General features: G+C 45.8%; 1 protein-coding gene across 6 annotated transcripts in view; it reads left to right on the top strand.

Moving 5' to 3' along the window:
* SVOP (SV2 related protein) overlaps positions 1 to 14075 on the top strand; it is a 19421-nt gene extending 5346 nt beyond the window's left edge. Inside the window, exons 4-18 of one of the 6 annotated variants that reach the window (XR_015277774.1) lie at positions 211 to 309; positions 1556 to 1627; positions 1997 to 2121; positions 3927 to 3990; positions 4497 to 4622; positions 5610 to 5738; positions 6083 to 6156; positions 6431 to 6507; positions 7666 to 7773; positions 9038 to 9149; positions 9385 to 9466; positions 9687 to 9776; positions 10208 to 10966; positions 11599 to 11709; positions 13051 to 14075. Coding sequence is in view for 1 of the 6 variants with exons in the window: in XM_023937398.2 (XP_023793166.1) it covers positions 211 to 309; positions 1556 to 1627; positions 1997 to 2121; positions 3927 to 3990; positions 4497 to 4622; positions 5610 to 5738; positions 6083 to 6156; positions 6431 to 6507; positions 7666 to 7773; positions 9038 to 9149; positions 9385 to 9466; positions 9687 to 9776; positions 10208 to 10396 (1347 nt within the window). In the remaining 5 variants the exon portion in view is untranslated. Of the gene's footprint in view, positions 1 to 210; positions 310 to 1555; positions 1628 to 1996; positions 2122 to 3926; positions 3991 to 4496; positions 4623 to 5609; positions 5739 to 6082; positions 6157 to 6430; positions 6508 to 7665; positions 7774 to 9037; positions 9150 to 9384; positions 9467 to 9686; positions 9777 to 10207 lie in introns of all 6 variants that reach the window. The other 5 variants (XR_015277773.1, XR_015277772.1, XR_002868148.2 and 2 more) reach the window with 5 other exon arrangements.

Below are 14075 nucleotides of genomic sequence, written 5' to 3'. Positions count from 1 at the left end.
ACCTCCTCAAAATGTTTGGATTTAGCTCTTTGAATCCCCTCTGCCAGAGTTACTGAATGTGCTGACAATCAGAAACGAGTTTAAATGTTAAATATTTTGCTCAATCACAAGGTGGGAACGGCAGGGAAATGTCACCAAGGCCTATCATTGACTCCTAAATCCACCTAAACCTCAGGCAGTTGTTGATTTTGCTTTCTCTTCCCCCTGCAGATGGCAGATGCCATGGAAATGATGATTTTAAGTATCCTTGCTCCTCAGCTGCACTGTGAGTGGCGCTTACCCAGCTGGCAGGTTGCATTGCTCACCTCGGTAGGAAAAATACCTGACAGCTCCTGTCTTCCCTGAGGTTTTGTCATCATTGTTATCCTGACATTTTGCTTTCTATCCCTAAAATTAAATCTCCTCGTGGCCTTTGCAGATTGCCTTCTGAAATTGGAAGTTTATAGGAGTTTTTTTTTAAATAAATATTTATAGGAGTATTTTTTAAGATTTAAATAATGAAATTCAGTGAGAACTGAGGACATTTTGTAGGTTTCAGGCTTGAAGTTTCATGTAATTTCCAGGAAAACCTATGAATTCACTCAGATTCATCCTAAAATTCAAACAGTTTGATAATTTTTTTTTAAAAAATGGTAAATTTTGATTATCTTGCTTGCAAATCTTTCTCTCTCCCCACATTTAAGCTCTCTGAAAGACTGAGAACCCTGAGAGAAGCAGTTGATTTTTGAGGTTGGACTCAGTGATATCAGAGATCTTTTCCACAAAGATTCCACAAATTCTGGGCTTATCCAGTGATCTTTGGAAGCAGAGATCTTACAACATCGCCTCCAAGGATGGTGCTGTGATGTTGGAATCCTGCAATGCCTTTGGGGATAAGAAAACAAGTTTGGGAACCCTTCTCTCAGCACAGGCCACTGCTGAATGCAGGGACTTTATTCCCTGAATTCCTCTCTCCTTTAGTTTTTAATGCCCTTTAATGGTTAAAATGCTCAGCAGATTGAAATGGTGTCCTTGAATCCCATGAATGTCCCATGAATGCAGAGGTCACCTCTGAAAAGGTTTCAGGCTGTTTTCTTTCACACTTCAGACTTTTCTAAACGTTCAAGGTGTAATTTTATCTCCATTCAAACCTGAGAGCTGCTGAGGCTGGGGGGAGAACTCTGTCCTGCAGATCTCAACCAACAGCTCCTCAGCTTTTATTCAGGAATATTTTCCTTGGAAATGAAGAGCTCTGTGTCTTCCAGGGCTGGACTCAGAATGGGACAATACCAGTGTGCCCAGTCCAGGGCAGATTGGGATTGTCTGGGTTGTCACTGGTGGATTTTTTAAATGCAAAGCTGACTTGAGGAGGGACCTTGTTGATTCCCTGCTCCAACCCAGAGAGAACTGGATGATCTTTAAGGTCCTTTCCAACCCAAAGAATTCTGACCTCTTGCACATCTCACTCTGTTTTGGGTTGAAATGTTCTGGTTTTGCTGGAAGTTTGTGTTCTGTGTCTGTCACACTGGGATTTTCATTTGTTAAGGGCAAGATTTTTTTTCCTGTTGTTCCACAGGTGGTGTTTGTGGGAATGATGTCCAGCTCCACGCTCTGGGGAAACATTTCAGACCAGTATGGGAGGAAAACAGTAAGTCTGCAGCTCCTGCTGGGATATATGCCAACATTTCTGCAGCCTGGACATTTCAGTGCAACTGGCACAGGGTGCCCAGAGAAGCTGTGGCTGCCCCTGGATCCCTGGAAGTGTCCAAGACCAGTTTGGAGCACCCTGGGATAGTGGAAGGTGTCCCTGACCATGGCAAGGGGTGGAATGGGATGAGCTTTAAGGTCTCCTCCAACCCAAACCATTCCAGGATTTCAGGTTCCCAAATGTCCATGTGTACAAAGCAGCATTAAACACATCCAGAATTGAGCTCTGATGAAGTAGAAGGCATTTCAAGCTGTGTTTTGCACTTTAATTTGTGTCACTGTGATTTTTTTTAACCCCTGCTGAACACAGGGCCTAAAGATCAGCGTGTTGTGGACACTCTACTATGGGATCCTCAGTGGATTTGCTCCCATTTACAGCTGGATCCTGGTGCTGAGGGGCCTGGTGGGCTTTGGGATTGGAGGAGTGCCTCAGTCGTAAGTAAATATTCACAAGTCCAAACTTCCTCATTTCTCTTTCTTTCTTACAAAATTCTCGTGTCAGACTGAAGTCTTGTTTCTGTTCAGCCACTCCAAACCTTGGTCTTGTTGCAAAGCAGGCCATGCCCTAAACACCAGCATTTAGAGGCAGAGCTGAGCCCTGACTCTCTAAAAACCCAGATTATTGTTCAGGCAGAGCCTGAACTCCCCCACCTCCCCCTGAGCTAGAATTTCAAACCCACACAGCCCAGAGCTGGAGCAGTGGGGATGCTGGGGTGGCTCAGAAGGAAAAGGAAGTGCCAGGATCTTTCTCTATCATTGTGTGCTTCCTTTCACTGGAGAGAGGGATCCATCAATTTTCCACCTGCAATAAATAACTTTGCTCTAGGCTTTTCATTATAAATGTAAATGGAAGGGTACAGCCATCCTCTCTCTCTGTAGTATTTTATCCTTACCAATAATTGATATTTTTGCCTTCTGGAGGTGCTGCTTTGGAGCAGGAGCCTGCCTTGGATTTATGGCTCACAGATTCCTTCCCAATGCAAGGCAGTGGCTTTTCCATGGCCACTCCCAGATAAAAAATCCAGAACTGCAGGTGCAGCCCAGCCAGGGCCACTGGGCTTGGCTCACTGAGCTTCTGTGTCTTCATGAGAGAAAAACCAGAGCCAGCTGCAGATCTCCAAGTGGATCCCATCCTCCCTGAGTCTGTTTCCTGTTCTAACTGTATCAGGGATTTATTTGACAGAGGGGTAAACATGGATGAAGCAGGAAAAGTAGTTCCTAATATCCTTTAGCTGTGTGATTTTGGAGATGAGTGCCTGGATCTCCATGGAATGAGTGTAATTTCCTCCTCTGGATATGCTCCAACAATTCCATGTCCTTCTTTTGTTGGGGTCATTCACCAGCTCCTGTTTTCTCTGCGCTACAGAGGGACCTGAGCCACACTTTAACATATGATTTGAGTTCCCTAAACCTCTTCTTGAATTAAATATTTTGTGAAACTTTATACTTTCCATGAACTGGGCAGCTCCTCAGAGATCAAGCCACTCTTTTAGTTAGTAGGAATTTTGTCCCAAACCTCAAAGGAAGCCTGAGGAGCTTGGAGGCAGGGACAGACTGAGTCCATGGAATGCAAACAGAACAAAGCCAAACCTTACCAGTTTGAGGGAGATGACAGAGCCTGGACTGGCTGCTGCCTGAATTCTTCCTCAGGAATTCCTCCTGGAGAAGCTTTGCCATCACTGCTTGGCACAGGCATGAAACGAAGCCTCAGTGGTTGCTCTTTGAATCCCACAATAAAAGAATGCAAATTATTTTATACCAGTGACATGAAAGTATTCCCCTCTTGGGGAATTGAACCCTGGCACAGGACACGGGTGGGAATTCTCTGAGCCAGTTGGAAAGCCCTGAAGAAATTCTTTATCCAGCAAGAGTTGGTGTTGAATTCTGATGGACCTCACTGAAAATACCGGATAAAATGGTATTTTCAATGGTGCTCTGGCTCAGAGCAGGGCTATGAAAACAGGAGCATCAAGATCTGCATTTAACTAATTGTGGGGTCACAAAACCACACAAAAAGAGTAAATTGTGTCCTCTCTTGCAATGCTGAATTCTTTGTTCTGTGGTGGAAGGGGAGTGTGACCCAGTGTCACAGCCTGGCTGGCTCTGGGGATAGGGAGAGCTTCGAGTTGCTGCTCTGGGTTTGGAATTTTTATTAAAAGGCAAAAGGGATGTTTGAACCTCTGTCTGCTGTGCCAGTTCCATCTCTGTGCTGACATTTTCCTCTCTGTTCCCTCTTTCAGGGTAACTTTATATGCTGAGTTCCTTCCAATGAAAGCCAGAGCAAAATGCATTTTATTGATAGAGGTGAGTGGGTGCATTCTGATCCTTGAAGGACAAATCCTCTGGTGGTCACATCCCTTCCATCCTCCTGCCTGGAAATCCCCTCAGAGCTGCAGCCAGGTGTGGAGCTGAGTCCCTCCTGAGCTCTGGTACCAGCCCAGCTCCAAAATCAGCAGAAAGTTTTCCTGTCACACTCCATTCTTTATGTTGAATTTGCCTTTTTTCAAATTATTTTGCACCCAGGGCTGCAGAGTGAGTAGAAGAGGGGCATTGGGTGTCCATGATTTTGTGATGGATTTGGAGAGCTGACAGCTCCACAAATTCAGTTCTAAATTTAGCTCCACATCTTCATCCAAACATGTCAAAGTCACAGAGGGCAGAATTTTGTCCTTGGAATATTTTAAGGCAGAATTTACACCCCTGGAATTTCTCTCTCCAGCCATCCCTGGTGAGCACAGCCTGGAATGTTCCAAAGAGCTTGGGATCACTCCATTCCTCATTTTTTTTTCTGTTGGTTTTCTCTCTTCCAGGTGTTCTGGGCCCTTGGGACTGTGTTTGAAGTGCTCCTGGCAGTGGTGGTGATGCCTACACTCGGCTGGCGCTGGCTCCTCATCCTCTCTGCCCTCCCACTCCTGCTCTTTGCTGGCTTGTGTTTTGTAGGTATTTCTCAAGGATTCCTGTAAATTCCTGCAATTCCCACTCCTCCACCCCGTTCTGTGAGCCAGCTGAAGGAAATCAGGACAGTTTTGGGCTCTCTGGTGGTGTCTTCTGTGAAATAACTGAAATAATGACCAAAAAATGTGGTTCCAACAGGGTGCTGGGAAAAACATTCCAGGGAGAGTTGTGTTGATGTGACTGTAATTGCTGGAGGACAATGGAGGGCTGGAATTTGGTGAAATCAGGCCTGGAACCCTCTCCAATTGAATTTGTTTCAACTAAGCTCATTGGAATCAACATTTTATCAAAAGCTGTTGCTATTTCCCTAAATTCTCTTTAGATTTTGTCACTTTTAGAATCAATTTCCACTTAAAAATCCTCCCAAATCAGGGATAGCATCTACAGAGTGCAGGTCAGATTCCAAAACAAGTTAAACCTGAGCTTCAGTGATATCTTTTATTATATATTAGGTGATATATTTGCCAAGCATTCAGTCTCCTCATAGATAAATGTCCTTGTCAGGTGATTCAGCAGCCCTTTTTATTCCTTAGGTTTTCAGGAATGCCTCCAGTTATCCAGGTGCTCACCAGGTGGTTCTAAATTAAAAGGAACTTAAACCCATAAATTTTGGAATGCCAGGAGTATCTTGTTAACTGCCCTGGATGCTTTACCATTCCAACACGGAAGGGATAATGTAAAAAAACCTGCAAAAATTCCCAACAGTTTTCAAGGATAATCCCAAAGGAGTGGAAGGGAAAGGGTTCTGAACTCAGGGGGAACTTGGGGAGTTGCAGTTTTTAAAGCCTGATGAGATGATTCTTGGAATTCTTCCTCGGAATTCTTCAAGCTTAGCTCTGTAATCCTTTGTTATGTGAGAATCTGCTGGAGTCACTGAGATTCTCCCAAAGGAAAGTCCCAGAGTTGATTGCTGGTTGTGACACCCTCCTGTGTGTGTGTGTAATGTGTGACCTGCTCTGCTCCCTTAGTGGCTGCCAGAAAGTGCCAGGTACGATGTGTTATCTGGGAACCAGGAGAAAGCTCTGGCCACCTTGAAGAGGATTGCCACGGAAAATGGAGCTCCAATGCCCTTGGGAAAGCTGGTGGTTTCCAGGCAGGTACGTGCAGGTCACAGGCACCTCCAGAGCAATGAAACTGAGGGCTTTTGTAAGCAAATCATCAATGTTCTGTTCAATTTTAATGTCTCAGCCAGGCAGAAAAAATGAGGTTCGATCACTTAGGCCTCTTCCCCACTGAGGAGGAGTTAATTTCTCATTTGGAAGTGAAAAGCAGCTTTAAAATGGGCATTAATATTATTTAACCTCATTGTTATTAAAGAAAACCAGACCTTGAGGTTATTGAAGAGCTCAGGTCAGAATTCCTGGGTCTGAATTCATGAGATAAAATGAAATTTGACATTTTAGCTGTCTCTCATCATCCAACTTCTGCTTGTTCCCAACAGGAGGACCGAGGCAAAATGAGGGATCTTTTCACTCCACATTTCCGCTGGACCACGTTGCTGCTCTGGTTTATTTGGTAAGAGAAAACCTAAAGGTTCAGTGCCAGCACAGCTCTAAATGGATTTTACTCAAATACAGCAACTTCCTCCTCAGGGAAAAAAAACCAACAACAACAAAAATAATCCCAACCTGTATTGATTTGCAATTTCTTCAACCACCCAATCATTCCCAGTCAAATTGCCCTTTAATTTTCTGAATGCTGAAATAGCTTTGAGGTAGGACTTTTGATTGGTGGTGTTTCTTTTAAGTTGGACCAGCTGAAACTTCCTCTCTCATTTGCTTTCTTGCAGGTTTTCCAATGCTTTTTCATATTATGGCTTAGTTTTATTAACTACAGAGCTCTTCCAAGCAGGAGATGTTTGCAGCAGTGAGTATTGCTCCATCTTTTATTTTTAAATATGCCCTGTTAAAACTGGTAGAGTATCTTTTATTAGTTCACCTTCTGCTGGTGGCTTGGAAAAAAAATGTGGCTTTAGGTTTACTTTATTTTAAATATTTCCTCATCTCTGCCCAGTGCAGAGAGGTCCTGCAGTGTTTTTGAGCCTAAAATGTCAAACAGCAAGACAACCTTCAAGGCAGACCTGTTCTTCTTGATAAAAAAGAAATGATTGAATAAATACAGATTTATTGCAGATTTGACAGGTCTAATTAGTTCTGAGGGAGAGAAACTGCTGCTGTGGAGCTCCTGGGTTCTCAAGATGGGGAAACATGCTGAGAAAAAAGATAATGGTGGGAAATCAGATCCTTTGTGTTGCAGATTTTTTTTTGGGGGGGGGGGAAAGAAAGGTGCTTTGACTGAGTTAAGAAGAGGCTTGAACAGTTTGATTTCCAAGGAGAGTAATGATTGCATTCAGAACACTTGTAATTAGGGAAAACTGCCTGGAAGTTGGGAAATTATAAAAGGTGGATGGGAGTGCTGGAACAGCCCCAGGGTTGAACAGCAGTGATGAGCTCTGAGAGCTCTGACTCAGGTTTGCCTCCCCAGAGGAGGACACAGTCCATAAAAACCCTTGTTTTTATAAGGACACAGGGTTATTCAGTATTCTCAGAGTGTAGGAAGTGTTGGGATCCAAATTTGTGTTGGGAGAAACTGAATTATTTGAGTTAATTCTGTCCTGAGCCCTGGACTGGAAAATAATTCAGGCTGTACAGCTGATAAGGAGGTGGAATTTTCACTGAGCTGAGACATTCTGTCATGGAAAACATGATAAATGTTCAGTGTTTCCAGGCAAAATCACCAGGCATTGCTCTTCAGTGCCCCTCTGACTCTGAATTCCATCCCAGCAGCACATCAGGCATTTAGAAGAGGAATAACAATTAAATCAAAGGGGCAGAATCACTTGAATTTCTGTCCCTAAACAACTTTCCAGAAGTATTTTAAAGGATGGTGGGCGCAGTGAATCCATACCATCCTTCCAGTCCATCTCTTCCTAAATTTGAGCAGTAAAAATGAGAGACACAGCAGGAAGATAAACAGGAATGCTTAAAATATATGAAATATTGGTGGGGTTTTTTTTCCCTGCAGTATCCAGCAGAAGGCAGGAAGTGAAAGCCAAGTGCAGCCTGACCTGTGAGTACCTGACAGAGGAAGATTACACTGACCTGCTCTGGACAACCCTGTCAGAATTCCCTGGTAAGGAGCAATGAGAAGAACCAGTTTTTTCCTTGGAATGGCTCAGGGGGTGGGAATGGGCTCTGGCAGCAGCAGAGGAACGGGGATGTCTGGCCTGATGCTTCCCACAGCACTCTGAGCTCCTTGCTGTAGCTGTGGATTCTCCCTGCACTGGGATTGCTCCAGAAAAAATCAGTCATTGCTCTGGAATGGCCCCTCTGTCTGTTCCAGCCCAGCAACACTTCAGGAGGAGGAAAACCAACTCAATCAAAGGGGCAGAAACACTGGAATTTCTATCCATAAGTGACTTTCCCAGAAGTATTTTCAAAGGGTGATGGATACAGTGAATCCATGGAGAACTTGCTCCCTAAATCTCTGTGTCCAGCCTCAGTCCTGATCCTGTGATTTTCAGGCAATTCCAGCAAATTTTGATGGACAGGCTGGCATAGGACAAGCAAAATAGCAGGAAACAGTCATTGATCCTTCAGATGGAGGGGATTGCCCAGTGTTAATCTGATTGAAACAACACCAGAGACAGGGATCAGGATATTTTTACTCTTTTGGATCATAATTTCAGGGCTAAAAGCTCAAGGAGAAGCCATTTAATGAATGATAATTTGCAAATGTGGCTGAGAAATATGCACAGTCATTCCTAAGAGGAGTGTGCTGCCAAACAGTCATTTTGGGAAGGATTCCCAGAAAAAAAAGAGTGGGTACCTTGGAGTGGTGCTGTAGGTGAAGGATCTGGTTTGATCCTCACACAGACTGAGGTGGGAGTGAGAAATATTGACAGGGCACCTCTGGATGTGACACTGATGCTGGAATAATCCCCATTCCTGCTGTGCATCAGCTTTCAAAAGGATCTGGGAAAAATTGCGTTGGAGGGTGAGATTTACTGAGCTTGATCTATTTCCTATCGAAAAGCAGGGGAGAAATGGTTTGGTGAAACATCTAAATAACAGAACAGAAAGAAAATACCAAATTCTAAAGAGCCCTTAAATCCAGCAGGGAACAATGGCCAGAAGTTGAACAGAAGTTCTTCCAATGAGCCATGAGCTGGTGTTTTCACATCAGCAATCCCTGGCTGGGAGTGTGGATTTGTGGATCTGGGAGCCTGTAGCAGGACTCAGCAGCTGGGACACAGAATTCCTGTTTTCACATGACACCCATCCCACAGCCCTACCTGGGGCCAACAAAGGATTGGAAAGAGAGGCCAAAATTTCCATTCCAAACCAGCCAGCTGTGTTAAATCGATTCCCAAGGGTCTCCTGCTCTCTTCACACAGGTGTGTTGGTGACCCTGTGGATCATCGACCGCATCGGCCGCAAGAAAACCATGGCCTTGTCCTTCCTTGTCTTCTCCTTCTGCAGCCTCCTGCTCTTTCTCTGTGTTGGAAGGTGAGTCCAGCACAGGGAATAACTGGAGTAAAGGATTTATCCATGTCCTCTCTTGGTTATGGTGGGAAAACTGGGAGTGGTGCTGTGGGATGGTCATGCTCAGCTGGAGATGGATTTAAGGCTGGGGTTGGGTTTTCTTACCAGAGTTTGGGAGGGAAGTAAAAGTGAATTCCAAGTGAACCCAGCAGATTGTACTTAACATTCCCAAACTCTGCTCTCCTCTTTCTTCTCACAGAAATGTTCTTACTGTGCTGCTCTTCATTGCAAGAGCTTTTATTTCAGGAGGATTTCAGGCTGCCTATGTTTACACCCCTGAGGTAAGGGGGTTGTTGTGGGAATATTCAAGGGGAGTGAGAACAGGGTGGGAAAGTCGTTTTCATGACCTGTTCCCAGTGGACTTCACCCCAGACTGGAGCTGTAGATCCCATTGTCATTGTCAGACAGCATGTGCTGTGGCACCATTTATTAGTTCTCTTTGATTTAGGAGTGGAAGGAGGAAAACTTCCCGCTGGGATTGATTTGATGTTTTTTCCACAGGTTTATCCCACAGCCACACGTGCTTTGGGCCTGGGAACGTGCAGTGGAATGGCTAGAGTGGGAGCCCTCATAACCCCGTTCATTGCACAGGTAAATCCCTTCTCCTGAGAGGCTGGAGGCACAGGAAGCTTGGATTGGTGATCTTGGAGGTCTTTTCCAGCCTTAGCAATTCCGTGATTCTATGAAAATGATGTAGAACCTGCTTTTCTTCCACTGTCCCAAGTTGCTCCAGTCTCCTCCCTTGGACATTTCCAGGGATGGGGCAGCCACAGCTTCTCTGGGAAACCTCTGCCAGGACCTCCCACCCTCACAGGGAAGAATTCCTTCCTAAAATCCAGTCTAAACCTGCCCTCTGAGAGTTTAAAACCATTGTCACTTGTCCTGGCATGATCTGTAAAATGTCCCTCTCCCTCCTTTCCAGAATAAAGTTAAACTTTATTCCCAATACTATGAAGAAAATGTCTATTGCTCCATCAGTGTGTGTATTTCCATGTTTTGCATTCCCTGCCTTTTTCCTGCAGGTGATGTTGGAATCTTCAGTCTATCTGACTCTGCTGGTTTACAGTGGCTGCTGCCTGCTGGCTGCCCTGGCCTCCTGCTTCCTACCCATCGAGACCAAGGGCCGTGGCCTCCAGGAGTCCAGCCACAAGGAATGGGGCCAGGAGATGGTGGGCAGAGGATCTCATTCCCCAGGGGAATCGCAGGAATGACAGGACATGGAAACCTGCTGGAAGAATGAAGGATAGGAGCGAGATGTCTCACAAAACCTCTGAGTCCGAAGCATGGGAAGCTGACCACCATCACTGCCAACGTCACGTGTCAAACTGCAGGAGTCTGGGGTTGAACCTCAGCAAATTGTGTTGCTGCTGCTCTTTGCTCACCCTCATAAAAACTTTCTGGATGGAGAGGCCTTTGATCCAGATATCATTGGAAGTTTAGCAGGAGGGGTTTCTCTTCAGTCTGTCGTGCTTGCATGGTCAGCTCTTCAGCTTAAAGTGTCCCGTGCCAAGCAAATGCCAAGTGACTGCAGCCCAGCATAAGCTGTCATTAAAACACTGAGCTCTTGATGCCTAAAACCAAGAGGTTCATGTTTAGTGTGGCCCTGGCCTGGCACAGGGTGGATTCCATCCCCTACACTATGGATTAAATGCCTGCCTTGCACTTTTAGCCATCAAAACCACCACCAAAATGTGGTTCTGGCAAACCAACCCGGGCTTTCCAGTTGGGTTCTGTTCCTGGATTGCTTAGAAACTGATTCCTGACTGTTTCTCCCATCCCAGGTGGGTAGCTGGAGCAGGGAGGGTGGTGTTTGCTGCAGAGCCGGGAAGTTGTAGCAGAAATGTAACTCAGAATCGTTCAGGTTGCAAAAGACCTCCAAGCTCATCAAGTCCAATGTGTAAATCCTCATCTTTTGGAGCAGAATTGGACTTCTCTGGCATTGCCAGGGACATTGAGCTCTCTCTCTGTTGTTTGGAGTGGGGAGGTTCTGACTCCTGGGGTTCTCTGTGTGGATCCAGGTGTGTCCCTGCTCCGTTACCTGGGCACATCCTCACAGTGGGGTATCCCCAAGCGGAGTCGGGAGCGCTGCTGTTGGGATGGAGACACTCCCTGGCAGCTGGGCAGGACCTTCCCTGCTGATTGTACATTGATTGGTGACAAAAAATGTAGCTGGAATAAATTATCAAAACCATGGGAAGAGCCCATCTCCAGTGACCTTGGAAGAGGAACATCCTTCCTTCAGGTGTGGCTCCTCAAGGGATGATCCCGCTCTTGTCAGGGAACGTAGCAGAGCTCAGGTGAGGACAAGCTCGTCTGGTTTGTCACAAACCTGTCCCTAGGCACAAGTCAGGTGGCAGGGTCTGTGGAAATGTGATCTGAGATGTGCTTCATCCAGGTCTCTGTGGATTTCCAGGATTCCAGACCTTGGGACAGACAACCAAATGTGGGTGAGATGGACTTGGTGAGGCTGTGGAAGCAGCAGGGTTTTATGGCCTGTCTGAGCAGGTGTCTCACCTGAACACAGGTAAATGTGCAACTCATGTTTACAGTTGAACGTTTTAAGTATCCTGGGAAGAAGGTCCCATCCCTGGGGTCAGGACTAGGTCTCCAAGTCCATGTTTGGTGCAATACAGGTGAGCACTGCAGGGCACGGCTGTCACTGAGGGTCACAGCTCTGAGGTCACTGCAATGCTCCAGCACGTGCCAGGCTGCTCATTTGGAGACTGAGGGGAAAACAGGAGTGGGTAGTTCCTTTAAAAAAGCCAGGAAAGTCAGGCTGATGGAAAAGGCCAGAGAGGTTGTTGAAATTCTGTGTGGGGAGATGTTCTGCTGAGAACAGAGTTCGCCAAGGCACCGAGTGTCCATCCAGTCCCACTGGAAGATGGTGACTCAGTGAAGGATTCCAGGAATGGTTGGTGGAAACAGGCAAACTTGGCTTTTCCCAGCAAGATGAAAATGAATTCAGCTCCCAGGGGATCCCTGGGATCCCTGTAGTTCCCTGGGCTCAGCTGTGGGTGATGGCACAGAACCCAGCTGGCTTGGTTCCCTTTGTGCCCCTGTCCCTGTGTCCTCATGCTCCACCAAGATCAAGCTCCAGCTGATCCCAGGTAGGGCTCTGGTGGCACTGACAGCAACTACAACTCATTTGTTCACCTTTCTGGCAGGCTGGAGTTGGCTCATTCTCCCTGTGTGCCTGGGGGAGCCTGGAGCAGAGCCAGAGGGACCTGTTCCATGGAATGCCAGAATTCCAAAGTGATTTGAGTTGGGAGGGACCTTAAAGCTCATCCAGTCCCACCCCCTGCCATGGGCAGAGAAGCTTTCTGCTAGACCAGGTTGCTCCAAACCTGACCTTGAACACTTCCAAGGATGAGGAACCTCTCTGCTTTCACTTGGGCAGGCCTCTGATGTGCTGGATATGGGACACAGCAGCGAGGGAGCAGATCCTGGATAGGTTTAATCAGATATTGCCCCACATGTGTGGCCAGTGAGCTGGAAAACCTGCTGGGCTGGGATCTACTGGAGCTGGGATCTACTGGAGCTGGGTTTGCCTCTGCACAGTGGGGCTGTTCACCCCTCAGTGACAGCTCTGACATTCCAACCTGTCCTCCTGCTGCTGGAGGCCCTCGAGGCCATTCCAGTCCCCCAAATGCTTCCATGTTTCCCTCCTTGGGCTTGCCATGAGCTGTGTTTGCATCCCAAAATTCTGGAATTGAGCCTGGGTAGAGGTGGCAGAGAATCCAAAGTGCAGGACAGGCCTGGCCTGAAGGAACCACCCCCCTGTGGTCCAGTTTGTTACTCAATGCCTTGGGTTAAAATTCTGCTTTCACGGGGTTAATGTTCACATCTCACTTCATTTTTTTTTTAGGGGAATATTCAGCAGTTTTAAAGAATTGCATTCAACAGCCTTTAGAGAGTTTTAGGTGAAGTTTATCTGTTCGTGCACACCTGGATCCTACAGATAAGCTACTTCCCAGGTAAAGATTTATAGGGAGTGCAACATTTTCCATGCTGTTGAGTATATCCATTTTAACCTGTGACATTTACAGTGTTAACCAAAAAATGGAAGGCATTTTGGCTTTTCACTTTTTATGAATTCTGCACTAAAAAAAACTATTTAATGATAGAAATACCAGGATTGGTGTTGCTGGGTCTTTGATTTTGTTAAAGCTTGATCCAAAGCTCACTGAAATCTGGGAAAATCTCCTCTGGATATCCATGGGCTATGGATCAGCTGAATGAAAGGGAGAGGTAAGAGCCCACCACAGCTGATCCCACCTGGCTGAATTCAACAGGAGCCCATTGGGCACTGGAGAAAAGGAGCTGGAATTCAGGATTTTGCAGGAATTTGCATATAATTAATAAGAGAAGGCCATTTTAGCTTGTTCACTGAGAACACTGGGGTTGACACCCACCAGTTATAAATCACCACCAGTAGATTTTATCCGTAGGCCAGCACCGTTTAGGTACAAAATAAACTTCCAAAGAAACCTTTTCCACACTGATTATTTTTCACTGGTAAAGGAATTACTGCAACCACTTTGTTTCAAACCAGAAAGTGAGATCCTCTGGAATTCAAACAGAATTGTGGGATTCAGTTTTGCCGAGTGTCCAAGATATCAAAGTGCCAAGCTGGCGTGGGAATGTAATTCCCCAAGTATGCTTGGATGGAATGATTTGTTATTCCCAAATACTTGCCAAAAGAGCAGTGAATGTTTCCATGGCTGAATGTACAGTTTCTAAGCTGGATTTATGTTTTAATGTTGAAAAACTTGGTGTATCTCAAGCTTGTTGTAAAATACTCCTCTGGTTCCTGTTCGCGACGCGGCATTGGAGAGTTGAAGTCCACATTAGATATTTTATGTTAAACAAATAAATAGTTTTTTCAGGAAA

The sequence above is a fragment of the Cyanistes caeruleus genome, chromosome 18 (assembly GCF_971803275.1).
Source record: "Cyanistes caeruleus chromosome 18, bCyaCae1.hap1.1, whole genome shotgun sequence".
NCBI classification, from domain to species: Eukaryota; Metazoa; Chordata; class Aves; order Passeriformes; family Paridae; genus Cyanistes; species Cyanistes caeruleus.
This window is presented reverse-complemented; position numbering and strand designations above follow the sequence as displayed.